General features: G+C 49.6%; 1 protein-coding gene across 1 annotated transcript in view; it reads left to right on the top strand.

Moving 5' to 3' along the window:
- The first annotated feature begins 6 nt into the window (after window positions 1-6).
- The window catches only part of CAPN7 (calpain 7), a 29,049-nt gene continuing 11,113 nt past the window's right edge, over window positions 7-17,942 (top strand). The window contains exons 1-12 of the mRNA XM_027769168.1: window positions 7-96; window positions 2,910-3,018; window positions 4,716-4,873; window positions 5,693-5,760; window positions 8,010-8,210; window positions 9,301-9,387; window positions 11,549-11,675; window positions 12,643-12,728; window positions 13,875-13,968; window positions 14,934-15,080; window positions 15,966-16,072; window positions 16,667-16,787. Of these exons, the coding sequence (XP_027624969.1) occupies window positions 2,940-3,018; window positions 4,716-4,873; window positions 5,693-5,760; window positions 8,010-8,210; window positions 9,301-9,387; window positions 11,549-11,675; window positions 12,643-12,728; window positions 13,875-13,968; window positions 14,934-15,080; window positions 15,966-16,072; window positions 16,667-16,787 (1,275 nt within the window). The 5' untranslated portion in view covers window positions 7-96; window positions 2,910-2,939. The remainder of the gene's footprint in view (window positions 97-2,909; window positions 3,019-4,715; window positions 4,874-5,692; window positions 5,761-8,009; window positions 8,211-9,300; window positions 9,388-11,548; window positions 11,676-12,642; window positions 12,729-13,874; window positions 13,969-14,933; window positions 15,081-15,965; window positions 16,073-16,666; window positions 16,788-17,942) is intronic.

Here is a 17,942-nt window from a genome sequence, read left to right on the forward strand (position 1 = left end):
GCGTCAGCGCTGGAGCGGGACGCCGTGCAGTTCGCGCGCCTGGCGGTGCAGCGCGACCACGAGGGCCGCTACTCCGAGGCCGTGTTCTACTACAAGGTGGGCCGGGCCGGGCCGGGGGCGGGACCGGGGACCCGATTCTACTACCAGGTGGGCCGGGCCGGGCCGGAGGCCCCACCACGCTCCCCCACACTTTTCTCCCCTGCACCGCGCTCCCCTGCACCGAGCTCCCCTGCACCGAGCTCCCCTGCACCGAGCTCCCCTGCACCGCGATCCCCTGCACCGAGCTCCCCTGCACCGCGATCCCTGCGGGCGGAGGACCGGGCGGCTGTGATCGCTCCCGAAGCACCGAGTGTCTGCCTAGGAGCGTGAACACGTAGTGACACGTAGTCACCGCGTTCGTACTCGACGTGCCTCAGGTGCTTTCCGTGTCTGTGTGCCACCGTGATTCTTACAGAGCACACCGGGTCATCGCGTTTGTCACTGCTCTCAACCTGCACCTGTCACTGGGCTGTTTTCCCAAATCACGAAGTCTGTGATAGCTGGTTCGCGATGGCTGCGGTCTTTCGTGTGTGCGCGCGGGGAACGTACACTGCCGGGTGTTCGAGACCCATGCTGGCCTCGCAGCATGGTCAGTGCTTTGCAGCCTGAGCCATAGTTAAGGCTCTGCCCCCAGCCCGGGTCGCAGTTAGCGCCCTGCGCCTGGCTTGGCACTTCCTCGGCCCAGGTACCTGGGCGGCCTGCCACATCCCCACTTCCTAGGGAACGCGCTTCCGCAGGCCGCGATGGCACACACCCCCAGCTCGGCCCAGCCCAGATGAGGGCGTGCCTGCTCTGCTCGCTTGCTTTTCCCTTAGAAAGCACGAAAGCACGTCAGGGACTGCACAGTACAGGGGGGCTTTCCTATAAGCCCCTGTGCTCCCAGGACAGTGCAGGTGGTCCAGAGGGCACCTTCCTGCCTTCGGCTAATGACCGGCTTTAGAGTAGTACTTGATTTTGGTGTATTTCAGAATCACTCCTTTTGGACTTGTTTGACAATTTCAGGAGGTGCTATTTCTTTTCAAAGAAAAGGTCTGTGTTTTGGTTTTGTGAAATAACTTGCACAAATATTCACAGATTAAAAGTGTGCTGTTCAAGAACAGCATTATTTTTGGGGGGGAGGTTTTCGCTATAGGGCGCGTGCGTTCACCAGACAGGCAGAGAGAGACAGAGAGACAGAAAGTGAGAAATCACCCCCCAGTGGGGATGGTCACGCCACAATCCCTTCTCCTCCATTCTCCTCTCAGGATCTTGGGCACGCACGCACACGCACCCGGCGTGAGTTTTAAGCCACCGGGTCTGGGACACGAACTGTGGTCAACTACGTGGGAGTCCAGCGACATAGCCGTTATGCTAATTGCTGGTTCCCAAGAACAGCATTTTTTAAAAGCAAAAGACAGCATGCCGTAGTTTTCCTGTAAGATTGCATACATATCACTTAGATAGAATTTTTCATCCTTGGAAAGTCAAAAAATATGACCGTACTGGGGCAGGCCGGTGGTGCGGTGGTTAAGAGCGCTGGACTCGCACATAGTGGACCACGGTTCTAGTCTCAAACCTGATAGCTTGCTTTCCCTTTCTCTCTCTCTGTCTCTATCTGGTTAAGTTAAAAAAATAATAACAAGTAGAATGAAATAAATAATTTTTTAAAAACATGGTGGTACTTTTAGGAATTATATAAACTTTAGCAGTTTTTTTAAGGTTTTCTACCCTGGTAGGATAAACAGATCTATAGACAATTCTTAAATTATTAGTCACTTATAAGTGAATTAAGTAAAATGAAATTGATATCAGCAATTTTAAAAATTGGATTTTTTAAGCAAGATAATTATTTGAAAATCAGTATTTATGTGCAGAATAATTGAAGGGGTAGTATATTCTTATAAAGAATAGCTTACAAAACGTCCAGTGTACTGAGGCTAAATGTAACTATAATCTATTTAGATAAGGATGGTATATACAGCATTTCGTATTTATGTCTAAAGTATAATTTCCCTCCTTTGAAATATGTCTTCTACCCCCACAGCTTTTAGTTTAAATTTCCATTGGGGCCAAAAACTGCACTTTTTCTTTAAGGGAGATTTTTGCTGTAGGATGCGTGTGGTCACCAGAGACAGAGACAGAGACAGAGAGCGAGAACTCACCACCACCACCCTCCCCGCCCCCAGATGGCCACACCGCCATCCCTTCTCAGCCTCCTGCCCTCAGGATTTGGGGCACCCACACACACCCGCCCAGAGTGAGTTTTAAGCCGGCAAGTCCAGGACTCAAGCTGCACCGGCTCCTTGGGAGTCCAGCGACATACTACGCAGTCTGCTGCTCCCTCGTGTTCAGTGAACCGATTTCTGGTTGAAAACCTGGATTTAAAGAGTAGTGCTCAGTAGGTGGCTCTTCTGGAAACAGGCACGGGGCGCCAGGCGCGTCCTCGGCCTGGGTGGCTGCAGGAAAGCTGCCCTTACCTGGCGAGACGCCGCTGCTCTGCGTGGTAGACCCATACCCTTCCTGGGTGCTGGCGAGAGTGGAAGCACCTGGCTGATGCAGTAAGTGGAGGAGAGTCCCAGCTTTCTTAATTAAAGCAAGGCAACGACACACAGCTGACACCTGCGTTAACGTTGTCACCCCTGGACTGTTTTCTGCAGAGAAAACACTTTTCACTGGGAGATACTTAACCTCTCTAACTTCTTACAGTGTTTTCGCACACTTAATTCTATCTCCGTGGTTATTATTGTCCTAGTGCTCTGAAGGCTCCGTTCTGATCTACCGAATAAGGAAAACAGAAAACACATAAACCATGACTGTTGAATTAGGAAATGGTAAAGAAAATTCAAATTATGGTATATAAGATTGTTTTCTTCCCTTTTCTTTTCTTAAAGGAAGCTGCTCAAGCCCTAATTTATGCCGAGATGGCAGGGTCAAGCCTGGAGCACATACAAGAAAAAATAAACGAGTATCTGGAAAGAGTTCAGGCTCTGCATTCAGCAGGTTAGAAAAGAACTTCCAAACTCTCCCATCTCGTCTTTTCTCCATGCTTCCCTCTCCTGTTTCCATCTGTGGATCTTGAGCCTCACTCTGCTTAGCTCATTCCTCTTTCCATAATGACCCCTTTAAAAATCGTAACGTGCAAAGCGATGGCTCCACGGAGAAGAACCTTAGTGTTTGTGGAGTCCGACTTCCTGACTCCTAGAGGTCCGGAGATGTGGTCACCTGTCATTCGTTCAACTTCATCATTGGTGAAGAAAGGACCAGCTCCCTGTCAGTCTGCTTTTCAAGCGTCCATCACTTGCCCTCTCCTGACATCAGAGGTGACCCTGATGCGTCAGTGCATTCCCACCAGCCGTGCACCCCTTTCCTCACCACGCTGCCGGCGCCGACCTCCTAACTGGGATTCAGTGGCATCTCATTGTGGTTTCCATTTGCATTTCTCTTAGAACAAGGGATTCTGAGCATTTTGTCATATTTGGGCCATTTATAAGTCTGCCTGGGGAGTGTTCAATTTCTTTATCCATCTTTAGTTGGATTTTTCCCTTTTAATAGGTAAGCTGCTTGGGTTTCCTGTATATTCTGGTTTCCCATCTCTGTATGAGGAATAATTGCAAATTTTTCTCCCATTCTAAGGGTTATCTTTTCGTTCTAATTCTTGTTTCCTGTGATGTGTTGTCGTTTTTTTAGCTTGCTGTAATCCCATTTGTCTATTTTGGGGATTATTGCCTGTACTCTGCAGGTCTTGTTTAAGAAATCTTTGCCTACTCTAACGTATTCAAGTTTCCCACAAGTCTTCTACCAGTCGTTTCATAATTTGAGGCTTTATATTTAAATCATTGACCCACTTTGAGTTGGTTGCTTTATTAGTGGCATTTCTGCAGATTTGGCATTTGCTCTTCGTTATTTTGTTTTTTTAAATGAAGAGGTGCTGTAGGGAGAGAAATTCAGGGAACCTTTTTAAAATAAATAATATATTTTTAATAGTTATGCAGTTTCTATTGTGATGAATTAAATAAAAGATTTATGGGAGTGTCTTGAAATTAGGATTAGGAAGAGAAGGGGGAAATTAGTTCTTTTTTACGTTTGTTTTCTGTAGGGCACAGAGAAAGACAAAAAGAAAGAGGAAGTGGGAAGTCAGCTCCAAGGGGAGATGGCCTCTCCACAGTCCTCCTCGGCCCCCTCGGGATGTCTGGGCTGGCACCGTGCACACAGGCCTGCGGGGTTTTCAAGCAGCAGGGTCTGGGACTCGAACTGTGCAGTGAGCCCCACGGGATCCATCTGCCTTAACCACCACACCACTGGCCGATTCTCTTAAACAAACAAACCTTAGTAAGCTTTTAAATAAAAGGTTATAAAGTTCCGTTTTGTTTTGTTTTAGAGTTTTTTGCTATATGGCACATGCTTGCCAGAAAGGCAGAAAGTGAGAAATCTCACACACACACACACACACACACACACACACACCCCGGGTGGCTGGCCACACAACAATCCCTTCTCCTCCTCTCAGGATTTTGGGCCTGTGCACACACACATTGGGCGTGAGTTTTAAGCTGCCAGGTCCAGGACTCGAACCACAGGCGACTGTGAGAGTCCCGTGACATAACCACTAGCGGCAGAGTGTGTTGACTGTGGGGAGACGAGATGCCCGGCCGTGTTTGACAAAGCCCCTTCAGTGTGTGCTTTCCTTCCTGTCTCAGTTCAGGCCAAGAGCACAGACCCTCTGAAATCAAAGCATCAGCTGGACTTGGAGCGTGCCCACTTCCTCGTCACACAGGCCTTCGACGAGGATGAGAAGGGCAACGTCGAGGACGCTATCGAGCTGTACACGGAAGCGGTGGACCTGTGTCTGAAAACGGTACGTGCGGCCGCAGCTACACGTAGGCTAGGAAACTCTCCTAACATAGTGGGTCTTACCTAACTTCTCAAAGGAAAAACAGTGTTTAAAATGTTGCTGAGTTACTCTTTATTACACAGTATCGAAGAATAAAGGGTCTTTAAATCTCCTTAAAGTTCTGACAGTGTGGTCAGTAAGCAATTGTTTTTTTAAATTGTAAGTACTATTTTTAACCTCTTTGTACCCTAAAACGAAAATTAATTTACTACAGAAACAATTCACTGTCACAAATCTATGAGTTTAGAACAAGCTTCAGTTTCATGCCCTAGAAAGTGGAGGCAGTGGTTCGGCAGAGCTTGCGCATTGGCGTGCTGTGTGCCCGCTCCGTGCGGCGTCTGGGTGGAGACTGAGCATCAGGGGCCCCGGTGTGCAAGGAGCCGCACCCTAGACAGGAGCTGAGCTGCGTCCAGCCTCTTTCGGGGACTGACTTAGGGGTGGAGCTTTTGCCCAGAGAAACCATCTAGCCTGGCTTCCGGGACCTGGCGCTGCAGGTGCATGCCAGCCTTCTGCAGTGCCCACTGTCTTCCCGGGGCCGAGGTCAGAGAGCTGGGCCAGTCGGCACCTGGTCTGCAGTTGGTGGGTTCACGGCTCACCTCGGTGAGAAGCTTGCCACCCTGTCTTAGTGTTTTCAAGGACGAAAATAAAATGTCTTTGCTCGTTCCCTCGTAATTTCAGGAAGCGTAATGCGCATGGTACATTTATTTTGGGTAGAAATATCATGGCTCAAGCGAATTATAAAAACTCACACTTTAGAATATCTGTCTTTTTCTTTCTCTTAAGTCTTATGAAACTGCCGATAAAACCCTGCAGAATAAGCTGAAACAGCTGGCCCGACAGGCCCTGGACAGGTGAGCTCCGGTCGCTCCTCATCATCCACCCTGACAAGCATGGCTCCTCTCATGTGGCGTCTGTCTGGGTGCGCGGCGGGGGTCCCAGTGACCCTCCATCTTCAATCCGAGGCCTGGGCTAGTCCCCCTTCCTCCTGAGGGAATTTACCTCCTTTCTCATTCCCTGCTTTAAACCCAGCGAAAAACGGCCAGCCAGGAAATGTTCCTAGTTTAGGCTCTGAATTGAGGAGAAATTACTGTGAAATTTAAAACAGAAGGCCTCCTTTCTGTCGCAGAACATCAGACTCTAGGGAGGAGAGAGCCTTTCGGGGTGACTGAGAGCCGCTCGCTCCGCACACGCACCCCGGTCCTGCGGTGTGTAGCGCTGTCCCCTCTGAGCTCACACGTCAGCCTTCCCACGTGGCCCACTGTTGTCCTCTCAGTTTGCTAGAGGGTGCGTGTGCTCACCAGAGAGCGACAGAGAGAGGGAAGTGAGCAGGCACCCCTCACCCTCAGTGGGGAATGGTCACGCCGAAGACCCTTCCCTCTCGGGATTTTGCACACTCATGCACACACACCCAGTGTGGTTTTCAAGCCGCCAGGTGAAGACTTGAACTGCACCGTTGGCCATGCGGGGTCCAGCTGCTTCGCCAGCACTCCGCCACCTGGCCCTCTCTAGCCGCTGTGTAAAACCGTCCCTGTCACCCGCACTCTCTATTCCAGAGCTCCTTCCCGTAGCTCGTACTGCTTTCCAGGCCTGTCACTTAGCTGATGGCTGTGCCCCTCCAGTCCCCGGCCTCTGTGAGACAGAATTTTCCCGTTGTTTCGGAGCTGTCCCCGAGCACCTAGCAGAGTGCCTGACGCATGGCGAGTGCCTGTGGTGGTTGAGAACGGACGGATTTGCACAACCGGGTTACGCCCCGGAAGAGTGCTGTAGACAGGGAACGTGGAGGTGCCACTCCTGTCCGTAGCATGAGCTGATGAACGTGCCTGTCGGGGGCGGTGGCCACACGGCTGTGCTGCCCCAAACCCGTTCTCTTTCTTTTTAACTGGGGCACGCCCTCGCCCTCCTCTTCGTCACCCTGGCCACTCACCTTTACTCCGTCTCCCACAAGCGTGGAGCTGTGACCCCGTACACGGCGTCTTCCACCTTGACTCCTGTCACCAGTCCGCCTCACGGATGGCCTTCCCCGTGTGGGCACCTGCCCAGTCTTGCCGAGAGCGTTCCCGGCAGTGGTGGCCGGGCCTCGGTCATGGGCCCCGTGGAGGGTCTGCGGAGAAGTAGGGCTCCACTACTCAGAAGAGTATCCATTGACCTTTTTTTGCATGTAACTTCAAGACTCCTGAAGCTCGTAGACAGACTCAGGGTAGGACGTCTGCTCTTTAGCTTGTTCGTCCTTTGGCAGAACAAAGCCGAGTTCCCCGGCTATGGCACCGGGCCCTCCCGGTCCAGCCGCTGCCTGTCTTACTCCTCTGCGGCCTGTCCTTTGCAGTTCTCACAGAAGCCACACCCATTCTGTAAACCACGTCCACTCGCTCTGCTGCCCCGAGCTCCTGCACATCTGCACGGTCCTCTCTGCTCAGCGCGCTTCCTCCGCCCCAGCCGTTCCACGTGGCCCCCCGACTCCCCTCTCGGCCGTGAAGGCGGCGACGTCCCCCCTGCATGTGTCCACATGAAATGCTCCCTCCCAGCCCCTGCCGTTGCAGCTGTCTGTCTGCCCCACAAAGCCCGAGCGCCTTCGGGGCCGTGGTCGCTCTGCAGTTCTCAGGTATCCGACTCGGTGGCGAAGTACTGTCGCTGGTGGAAATTGTTCCCTTACGTCTCTTAGAGCAGCTTAAGTAGGAGACCCGTGACTTGGGTGTAAGGGTTTTATAAGCGAGTTTATATGTTAAGGATGCTTGACTAGTTCTCAAAGTAAATTTTGTTTCCTGAAAAACTTAAAAAACACGAACAGAAAAGCGAGGATGGGGGAACCAGCAGTTAGTGTAATGGCTATGTCGCTGGACTCCCACGTCGTCGACCACAGTTCGCATCCTGGACCCGGTGGCTTAAAACTCACGCCAGGCGCGTGTGCATGTGTGCCCAAGATCCTGAGAGGAGAATGGAGGAGAAGGGATTGCGGCGTGACCATCCCCCCTGGGGGGTGATTTCTCGCTTTCTGTCTCTATGTCTCTCTCTGTCTGGCGAGCGCACGCGCCCTATAGCAAAAACCTCTCCAAAAAAAAAAAGAAAAGAAAAGCGAGGATGGCTCTCTCCGCTTCTGTTACAGAGCAGAGGCGCTGAGCGAGCCTTTGACAAAGCCGCTGTGTAAGCTCAAGTCCGCCAACGTCAAGCCGAAGCCGCCGCCCACGAGAGCACATTTTCCACTGGGATCGAACCCGTTCCTTGAGAGACCTCAGCCGTTTCTGAGCCCACCCACAAGTGACGCCCAGGGGCAGAGGTACACGGCGGAAGAGAGGGAGGTGCTCAGGTGAGGCCTTCTGGGGGCGGGCGGGCGATCTCATCCTCGGTTGCTGGACTGTACTCCATCTTTGCCACGGTGTTTCTTGCCGCTTCGCTGTTAATTATAAATTTATAAATTACATTTTCATCACTCGCCGCACTGACCCGTCCTCAGACTCCTGAAGACCGAATTTCGAAGTACTCTGTACCTACTGCTAAGTAAGAGGAGAGAGATGCGGTTTAAAGCGTGAAGCGTGCAAGGCTACTGGAGAGCCTCGTGGTCTGTCAGTAGACCGGAGGCGATGTCTGCGACCCTTCCTTCGCTGCTCCATATTCCCAGTCAGAAATTATGAAGCGCGTACTTCCACGGATTAGAACACCATGTCTTTCTTAAGTTCCAGAATGAGCAGCTGATTTCTCTCCTTGGGCTTAGCTTAGAACTGGATTTGTGACTTGCTATCAAGGACACCTTTTCTTTACCTCCAGGAGAGGCCTATCTTGAGTCTGTGATTTTGTTTTGAATATTAGTCTTCAAAAAATACTTTTACTGGGGACCAGAAGATGGCGTAATGGTGATGTCACTGGACTCCCACATGGCTAATTGTGGTTTGAGTCCTGGACCTGGCCACTTGAAACTCACACTGGGTGTGTGTGCGTGTGCCCAAAATCCCAAAAGGAGAATGGAGGAGAAGGGGGTGCAGCGTGGCCATCCCCCGGGGGTGATTTCTCGCTCTCTGTCTCTTTCTGATGAACGCACACACCCTTTAGCAAAAATTCTCTCTTAAAAAAAAAAACAACTTTTAGTGAATAAAATGGAATTATTTATTTTCTGGTATATAATTACTTTATGAAACTTTTGTTCTAACTCTGTCTCCTTCTGATGAATGCACACACCCTTTAGCAAAAAAATCTCTTAAAAAAAAAAAAACTTTTAGTGAATAAAATGGAATTATTTATTTTCTGGTATATAATTACTTTATGAAACTTTTGTTCTAATAAAATATTGCCAGTTTAATTTTAATACAGTACCATGCCGTGTCATTTAACTTTTAAATAAGACTGGGTAGCTACGATGGACTTGAACAGTTACTCTAGGGCTTTTTTCTTGTGTTTTGTAGGACAACATCAAAAATTAATGGTATAGAATATGTTCCTTTCATGAGCGTTGACCTGCGGGAACGTTTTGCCTATCCAATGCCTTTCTGGTAAGTAGGCACTGTTGCAATTTTTAGTTACAGATCATTTAATAGTACACTGAAGTTCGGTTCAGTTCACAGCCTAGAAATGAAAATCTGTAATAGAAGTACCTGGTTGGGCCCCACCTGGACGGTGCGGTCTGCAGCCTACTGGGCGTAGTGCTAGAAGCCACAGGTGCAGCTCCCCGGCCCACCTGTCAGGCCGTGATCCTGGCGACCGGAAGGGGAGGGTTGAGTGTCACCATGCTGTTGTGAGGCTCCTCTCCCTCCTGTGTGTATGCGTGTGCTATCACAAATACGAAATTTAAATGAAAAACTACACATTGGTTGGAACAGGGCCCACTGCCTAGTGGTGAAGGAGCCAGATCACACGTGGTCAGCGATGGTTTGAATCCCAGTCCTGGCAGTTTGGAAAACACAGCAGGCCGATGTACTTGCCTGCCTCAAATTCCAGGGGGATGGAGAATAGGCAGGATACGGCCTCACCATGCCGCATGGGGGTGGAGGTGCTTTCTCTCTCTCTCTCTCTGTCTCTGTCTCTGCCTGTGGTGAGCACACATGCCTTCTGGCAGTTGTTCGGAAGGTGGGTGTGGCTGTGGGCAGGAGGTGGAGGATGGAGCAAGGACACCGATGGCTACCGCGTGCTTGGTCGGGCGTGCGTGCTTCTCCTTTTCCTCACAGGCTCGCATAGCACCTGGCGCCAAGTGTGTGCTCAGCATCTGTCCAACCTGTGCTCGAATCCCCACTGAAACACCCACCTGCAAAGGCATTGAACGGAAACTAGAAAAGAAGGACAGCGTCATTGGCTACTAAGATCCAGTTCAAGGAAGGGTCACGAGGAAAGCGTTAGTTAACACAGCATTTCAGAATGGTGGCAGCCTATGTGGAGAGCCTTAAAAATATTGTTTGATTCAGGACTCCCGGCCTCTAGTCTCCTAAGGAGATGAACGTTCAGTCAGAAATGCGTGTTGTAAGAGCCATTCATCAAAGCATCTGCTACAGCAAAAGAATTAGGAAACTGAATATCCATTGATACAAAAATTATTAAATATTGGTACATCCATACAAATATTATGCCTACCCAAATAAGTCTTTTAAAAAATGTAGGCACATATATTCTATGGAATACTATTTAGCCATTAAAAAAAACAACAACAACAAAACCTTGGCTTTTGACAGAAAGTGGAAGAATATGGAAGATTTACTGCTGAGTGAAGCAAGCCAGCTATGAAGGAGAGACACTGTATGTCCCCATTTAGTATATACCGAGTGTCCGCACTCTGTGGCTGAAACGGATTGACCTAAGGTGGTACAAACACAAGAGATGGGGGTCATTGCCAGATGTGGTGTGTGTGGAGGAGTGGGGCCTAGGGAAGGACATTTGGAGGAGGGATACGGAGGCAGAAGGGCAGAGGGTGAGGGTGGATGTGCTGCCAGAGACCTGGATGCAGAGCCAGCTCCACTCCCTCCTAGTGACCTCGGTGAGTTACTCCCTCACTTCCAGCCTCTTCCTGAAGCCGTCTCCTGTACGGGGGAGGCCCAGATGAACAGGGCACGCCGGGCACTGAAGTGCAATGCCGACACGGGGCAGGCTCGCTGAGGTAGCAGCTCCTCGTTAGCCATGCAGAGCAGAGCTCAGTGAAGGTCCCTGCAGGACCCGCAGCTCACGATGTTCTCTTAGAGTAGATATGAGTGAATTTAGGCTATGCTTCCGTTTCCCATCATTCATGTGTTTTGTTTTGTTTTTTAATCGGGGAAGAGAGCCAGGTTGAAGGCATTCAGGGTTAGTGTAGAGTCAGACTTGACCAGAGAAGTATTTTAGGAAAATTAATTTCGGCATTGAGTTGTTTTTTTTTTTTTTTTTTTTTGAGAGATTTTCACTGTAGGGCGCGTGCGCTTGCCAGACAGACAGAGAGAGACATAGAGACAGAAAGTGAGAAATCACCCCCCAGGGGGGATGGTCACGCCACAATCCCTTCTCCTCCATTCTCCTCTCGGGATCTTGGGCACGCACGCACACGCGCCCGGCGTGAGTTTCAAGCCACCGGGTCCAGAACACGAACCGCGGTTGACTACGTGGGAGTCCAGCGACATAGCCATTACACTAACTGCCGGTTCCCGGCATTGAGTTATTTTTTAAGATTAATTTTCTTTTTAATTTTTATCACAGTGACAGGTTAGGTAAGCTACCGTTATCACCCAAGCAAAAAACTACCTTTTCCAAATGGGTACGGCCAGAAGACCTCACCAACAACCCTACGATGATATATACTGTGTCCAGTTTTAGCATAAAACAGGTAAACCTTTCGTATAATTTTATAGGAAATCTAACATTGTCATTTAAATAGAGATTTGGATTTTTCTTTGTTTTCTTAATATGTTCAGATGCATGAATGTAGTTGGAGAAATTACTCATTATATACATTTAGATTTAAACCTATTGAGGTAATATGAATATAGATACCTATTTTCAGGAATTACAGGGTTTTATTTACTTCCTATTTATCAATATGTGTTTTACATTAGAAACCTGAGAATCTTAGTTTCAGGTTTGATACGAGAATAAAAATAAAAAATATTCAAGTATTTAAATATCTCATCTAAATTGAATACTTGCATGTTTCTGGGATTCACTAGAATAAAATGTAAAATAAAACATATAGGGCATTTCTCTTCTCATAGTCAAACAACAGTGAAGATACTCAGTTGAGGTGCAAGTTGTGGGGTAAATACTGCAATGACGTTGAAAGTGCTGGAACAGACGTGTACATGAGCACGCGTGTGTGAGTACTGTGGCGACAGCTGGAATAGACGTGTACGTGAGCATGCGCGTGTGAGTACTGTGGAGACGGTGATAGCTGGAATAGACGTGTACGTGAGCACATGCGTGTGAGTACTGTGGCGACAGCTGGAATAGACGTGTACGTGAGCACGTGCGTGTGAGTACTGTGGTGACAGCTGGAATAGACGTGTACATGAGCACACGCGTGTGAATACTGCAGAGATGGTGACAGCTGGAATAGACGTGTGCGTGAGCACGTGCGTGTGAGTAGTGTGGTGACAGCTGGAATAGACATGTATGTGAGCACGCACATGTGAGTAGTGTGGTGACAGCTGGAATAGACGTGTACGTGAGCACGCGTGTGTGAGTACTGCGGAGATGGTGACAGCTGGAATAGACGTGTATGTGAGCACGCGCATGTGAGTACTGTGGAGATGGTGACAGCTGGAATAGACGTGTACATGAGGACTTTCTGTTGACAGACCATAGTCTCCGATTGCTCCTTCGTGGCGTCGCTGGCCATCAGCGCAGCGTATGAGAGACGCTTCAACAAGAAGCTCATCACCAGGTAAAGCTGTGCCTGCCCCTCCCGCCCCCGTGGTGGCCTCTCCGCTAGGAGGCAGATGTGAGCGCAGAGGGCTAGCCTCGGTTACGGCGGCCTCTCCCCTCTCCGTGGAGGTACGCGGGTGACTGAGAGCGGACAGATAAGCCCGCGGCTTAATGGTTAAGGTGGGCGGACCCAAAGTGCCTGAAAGTGCAGATCGGACACCTTGAGCGACGGGCCCGGTGCGTGTGTGTGCACCCTGATTCTGAGAGGAGGGGTGGAGGAGGTGGGATTATGGTTGGCCACCCCCCGGGGCTGGGGGAGAGTACACTCTCGCTCTCTCGCTCGCTGTCTGACACATTTGCCCACTAGCAGCTTTTTTAAAAATAAAATAAAAAATTAGAATTGTAATTGTGCCGTTCAGCTTTTCCTGAGTGTCTTTTTGTGTTAAGTCCTGAGAATCCAAAGGTGGGTTAGACAGTCCTGAGCTCCAGCTGCTCGCCATATCCTGCAGAGTTTGCAGTATGTAATCCGTGGTCCGAATTGATTTAGAAGGCGCCTGATTCTGACCGCTCTTTTTACAGGTGTCGAACTGTGATACTCTGTCAGAGCTGCCTCAGTTGTGGTTGGTCGAAATTGTGCTCTGTGTGTTACGGCCAGTGGCAAAACGTTCCTTTAAACGCTGTTGTAGTTTTTGCTATAGGGCCCACGTACTCCCTGGGAAGGGAGAGACAGAGGGAGATCACCCTCCAGAGGGGTGACCACACCACAACCTTTCTCCTCTCAGGATTTTGGGCATGTGTGCGTGTGCACACGCATGCACGTGCACACACACACACACACACACACACACACACACACACAGTGTTTTTCAAGCCTCCCAGTCTGGAACAGTTGGCCATGTGGGATCCCACTTAATAGACAACTTATAAGTTAAGTAATATAACTAAAAACTGAGCATATTTTAGAATATTATGAAGTTACATCCTTGTGACCTCATAAGATTATTTATAGTGCATAAGCACTTTGATTAGGGTGCACTTCATTTTTCTAGGCCTATTATAGGAAAATATTCTCATTTACTGTCGTGTCTGAATGAAATATATCTTGTATAATAGTTGATACCGCATATTAATGTTGGCATTTCAATGTTTATTTTCCTTACAAAAGCATCATTTATCCTCAGAACAAGGATGGTGAGCCAGAGTATAATCCATGTGGGAAATACATGGTAAAACTGCATCTCAACGGTGTGCCGAGGAAGGTAACGCCTCCTCTCCTGTCCTCACTCTCCCTCCGTATCTGAGTCTTGGAATCAGTTAAGAAATGTGACCTACATGAGCAGTTTTAAGTCAGTTTAACTGTGGTAGCACCATCTGTTAGTAATTAAAAGAAAAGAAGGACAAATATAAAATTGTTGAATGGTTTTGAAAAAAACTTATATCATTTCCATAAGTAAAATCACATTAAGATTTGCTAACGTGTAAAGTTTAATCTGAGGTTCGTAATTTGATTGAAAGGACACACACACACCTACCTGGTGTGTTTTTAAGTGGCCAGGCTGGGATGCAGACCTCAGTTTGCAGTGAAGGGTCCAGCTTTCCCTGAACAGCACCTAACCACTGTGCTATGGAGCCTGCCCTTACACTAATTCCTAAATAACCTGTTGTTTTGAACAGACTTCCAAGATGTAGTCGCATGGTCTCCCTGTTAGTGTTAGATCAAAGTTCTTGTAATCCATGTCTTCCCTGTCACTTTTCAACAGGAATTAGAAACTGTCTTTATAGTGGTTATTATTACTTAAATGTATTTTTTAGTCATAATATTCTGTGGATCCAAGTACACATAGCATGAGTCCTTTTATAGATTTAGGTTAAAATGTCTGGTAATAATTCAGTTTACCTTAGTAGCGAGGCCCTTTTGTAATTAAGTATAATGTATATTTCTATAATCTCTAAGCAATTTTGATGGTAATTACATAACGTTAATCAACTCAAGTGGGATTAGCTTGTAAGGTTGAAGACATCCAATTAAAAGACTAGCATTTTATAATGAATGAGATTAAAGAACGCTGTCGTTACTCTCATGTTATGGGAAGCTACCATTACCTTAAAAATAGGCATACTGTGTGTCTTACCTTATCCGTATGAAGAGTTTCGCTTAGTCCTGTCTCGTTTCCCAAGAGGCTTTTAGGTTCTTGTGCCGCTCAGGTGACGCTCTCTCCACCAGGTGATCATTGACGACCAGCTCCCCGTCGACCACAAGGGAGAGCTGCTCTGCTCCTACTCCAACAACCGAAGCGAGCTGTGGGTCTCGCTCATAGAGAAGGCGTACATGAAGGTCATGGGAGGCTACGACTTCCCGGGGTCCAACTCCGTGAGTGAGATAAAGGGCGGCCCGGGCAGGCACGGCTTCCTAACACGGCTGCTGCAGAGGGAGGGCCACAGGCCTGTTGTTCCTCGGGAAGGACGCAGGGAGGCAGCCCCACGGACTGACGGCCCTCCTGTTCTGGGCTGCATGTTTCCTTGTGTCGGGAAAGCGCCCCGTGTGGGTTCTGTGCCCGGGGCCCGGCGTGTGTGGTACTCGGACCTGGCTGCTACACAGCGCGCCTCTCCAGGGCAGCCTGCGGCCACGCTCCTGGGGCCGACTCTTAGTTAAGGCTCAGGTTGTCTGCCCCAACCTCAGTGCAGGCTGACCAGTCAGGTTGAGGTTGCCCTGGTTACACGAGGTAAACTGCTGGAGGTGAGCCAGAAGGGCGCCGGGTCGGCCCCACTGTAGATGCGGAAGCCGGCGAGTTTGTGTCTCCAAGGCGAGGCCACAGTTCAGAGCGCTCGGTGGTGCGGCTTCCTGGACGCACTGGCGCTTTCTAATCGAGCTCCTGCTAATTCCCTCACTCCACCGTAGACAAGGGGCGGGGTGTGGGCCAGATGTTACAGGTGACTCTTACTTTGTAAGAATTCGTCGTCAGAGCATTTTATTCTGTGCTACATGTTTCTAGTTTCTGTCATGTTGACAAGCAAAGCAATCTCTTGTTTTCCATAAGAGCAGCAGAAGTTGTAAAGGGAAAAAAAGCTCATGTTGAATTCTAGGTAGGAATTTGAGTTTAACCAGAAATGTATTACTGATTGAAAACAGCTTCAACTACCTTCTGATTTATTCCTGTTGAAATGTTAGAACATATCAGTGAGATTGAATAGCTTCCCCAGGGGTTTATTCAGGAACTTGAAAATAACAGTGACAGTCTGAATGTTTACGTTGCAGAATATTGATCTTCATGCACTGACTGGGTGGATACCAGAAAGGATTGCTATGCATTCAGACAGCCAGACTTTCAGTAAGGATAACTCTTTCAGAATGCTTTATCAAAGGTAAGCATGTTTTCTTTTTGAGTAATCAAAGAGGCCATTTGAAAGCATCCTACAGGCCAGCCCTGTAGCCTAGTGGTTAGGGGAGCCAGATCCTGGGACCAGCAGACGGCATAATGCTTATGTTCAGCTGGGCTCCCACATAGTCGGCCACTGTGCGGTCATGGACGTGGTATTTGTGATTCATATACCATGAATAACTAGCAGCGTACTTTCTGGGTCCATGCGTGGCACGACGGATAAGGTGGCTGGATCCCACATGGCCAGCCAGCGGCTTGAGGGCCCTGCCAGGTGTGTGCGTGCATGCCCAGAATCACGGAGGAGGAGGAGACGGAAGAAAACAGAGCATGGCGTGACCATGTCTCACCTTCTCTCTCTGTCTCTGTCTCCTGCGAGGGAGCATACCTGCCCTCTGGCAAGTTTGCAAGACTAAAAAGAAATGTCCTTTGTGTTGAGAATTCTTCAGGAATGTCAGGAACGGCCCGTTAGAAAGACTTCCCGTTTGTGGAAATGTTCATGGATTACACTGAAAGGCATACTGATGCGATCTGCTGTTACAGATGTGTTTTCACTATTTTCCTCCCGGGATCCTTTCAGATTTCACAAAGGGGATGTGCTTATCACGGCATCGACTGGAATGATGACTGAAGCTGAAGGGGAGAAGTGGGGCCTGGTCCCCACTCATGCGTACGCCGTCTTGGATATCAGAGAGTTCAAGGTCTGCCTGGCGTTTTCTCGCCCCTCATCTGAAAGCACAGCGTGGGTCCCAAGTGATCGCCAAACCTCTTGACTCTTGATTGATGAAGGTTTAGGTTTAAACGGTTTCGCCTATTATATTAAACAGCTTGACCTGCGCCATAGGAGATTACGGAATTAAATGGTGGGCGGCCGTCTCTGTGGCCCAGTGGTTAAGGCAGCCGGATCCCATGTGGCCGACCATATGGTTCAAGTCCCAGACCTGGTGTCTTGAGATTCACGTGGGGTTTGTGTGCGTGCATGCCCAAAGCCCCGAGAGGAGGGAAGGAGGGAGGGGTGGGACTGTGGCAGGACCACCCATGGGGGCACTTGTCCTGCGCGTTCTGTCTCTTTCTAAGGCAAACACAGGTGCACGCTAACAAAACAAAAATGGGAACCAGTGGTAGAGAGGGCAGAGAGGGCAGAGCGGCAGGGGGCTCTGCCTCGCCCATAAAAGTAGCCGCATCCCAGGCTGGGCTTGGTGTTGACGTCCTGCTGGTAATCCCGGAGCGTGGTAGACGCTCAGAAATGTGGATGAGAGGGAGAGAAGTAACGCACCAGGAGGCAGCGGCAGGCCGGCGGTCTGTGTGAGCAAGCGTTCCCTTTTTTGGTAGGGGTTTTTGCCTTAGCTGTGTCTACTCCCTGAAAAGAGAGAGACAAAGACAGTGACAGGGGAAGTGACAGGCCACCCCCAGAGGGATGGCCATGCCACAGCCCCTCCTTCTTCGTTCTCCTCTTGGGATTTGGGGCACGCACCCCTGACATAAGTTTTAAGCCACTGGGTCCGGGACTCAAACCGTGGTCGACTATGTGGGAGTCCAGTGACGTGCCCACTATGCCATCTCCTCCCACTGCGAGACGAGATGACATGAGCCCCTAGGAAAGACAGAGAGCATGAGCAGACGCCAGGTGGGGCGACACTGAGCCAGGATTACTGCGTGTTTATGTCAGAGCCGCGAGAGGGGATCCAAGGTGAAGCGAATAGCTGGGGCAGGAGTGCTGGCAGCTGCCGGGCCAGAGCGGCATGGGCTGAGCCAGGCGCCCGGGCACTGGGGTCTGCGGCCGCGGCGGCGGAGACGCTGTGTGTGCTGGCCGACACGTGGCTGCCCGGCACACCCGGCGGGGGGAATCTCCGGGG

This window comes from Tupaia chinensis, unplaced genomic scaffold (genome assembly GCF_000334495.1).
Source record: "Tupaia chinensis unplaced genomic scaffold, TupChi_1.0 Scaffold148822_2, whole genome shotgun sequence".
NCBI lineage: Eukaryota > Metazoa > Chordata > Mammalia > Scandentia > Tupaiidae > Tupaia > Tupaia belangeri.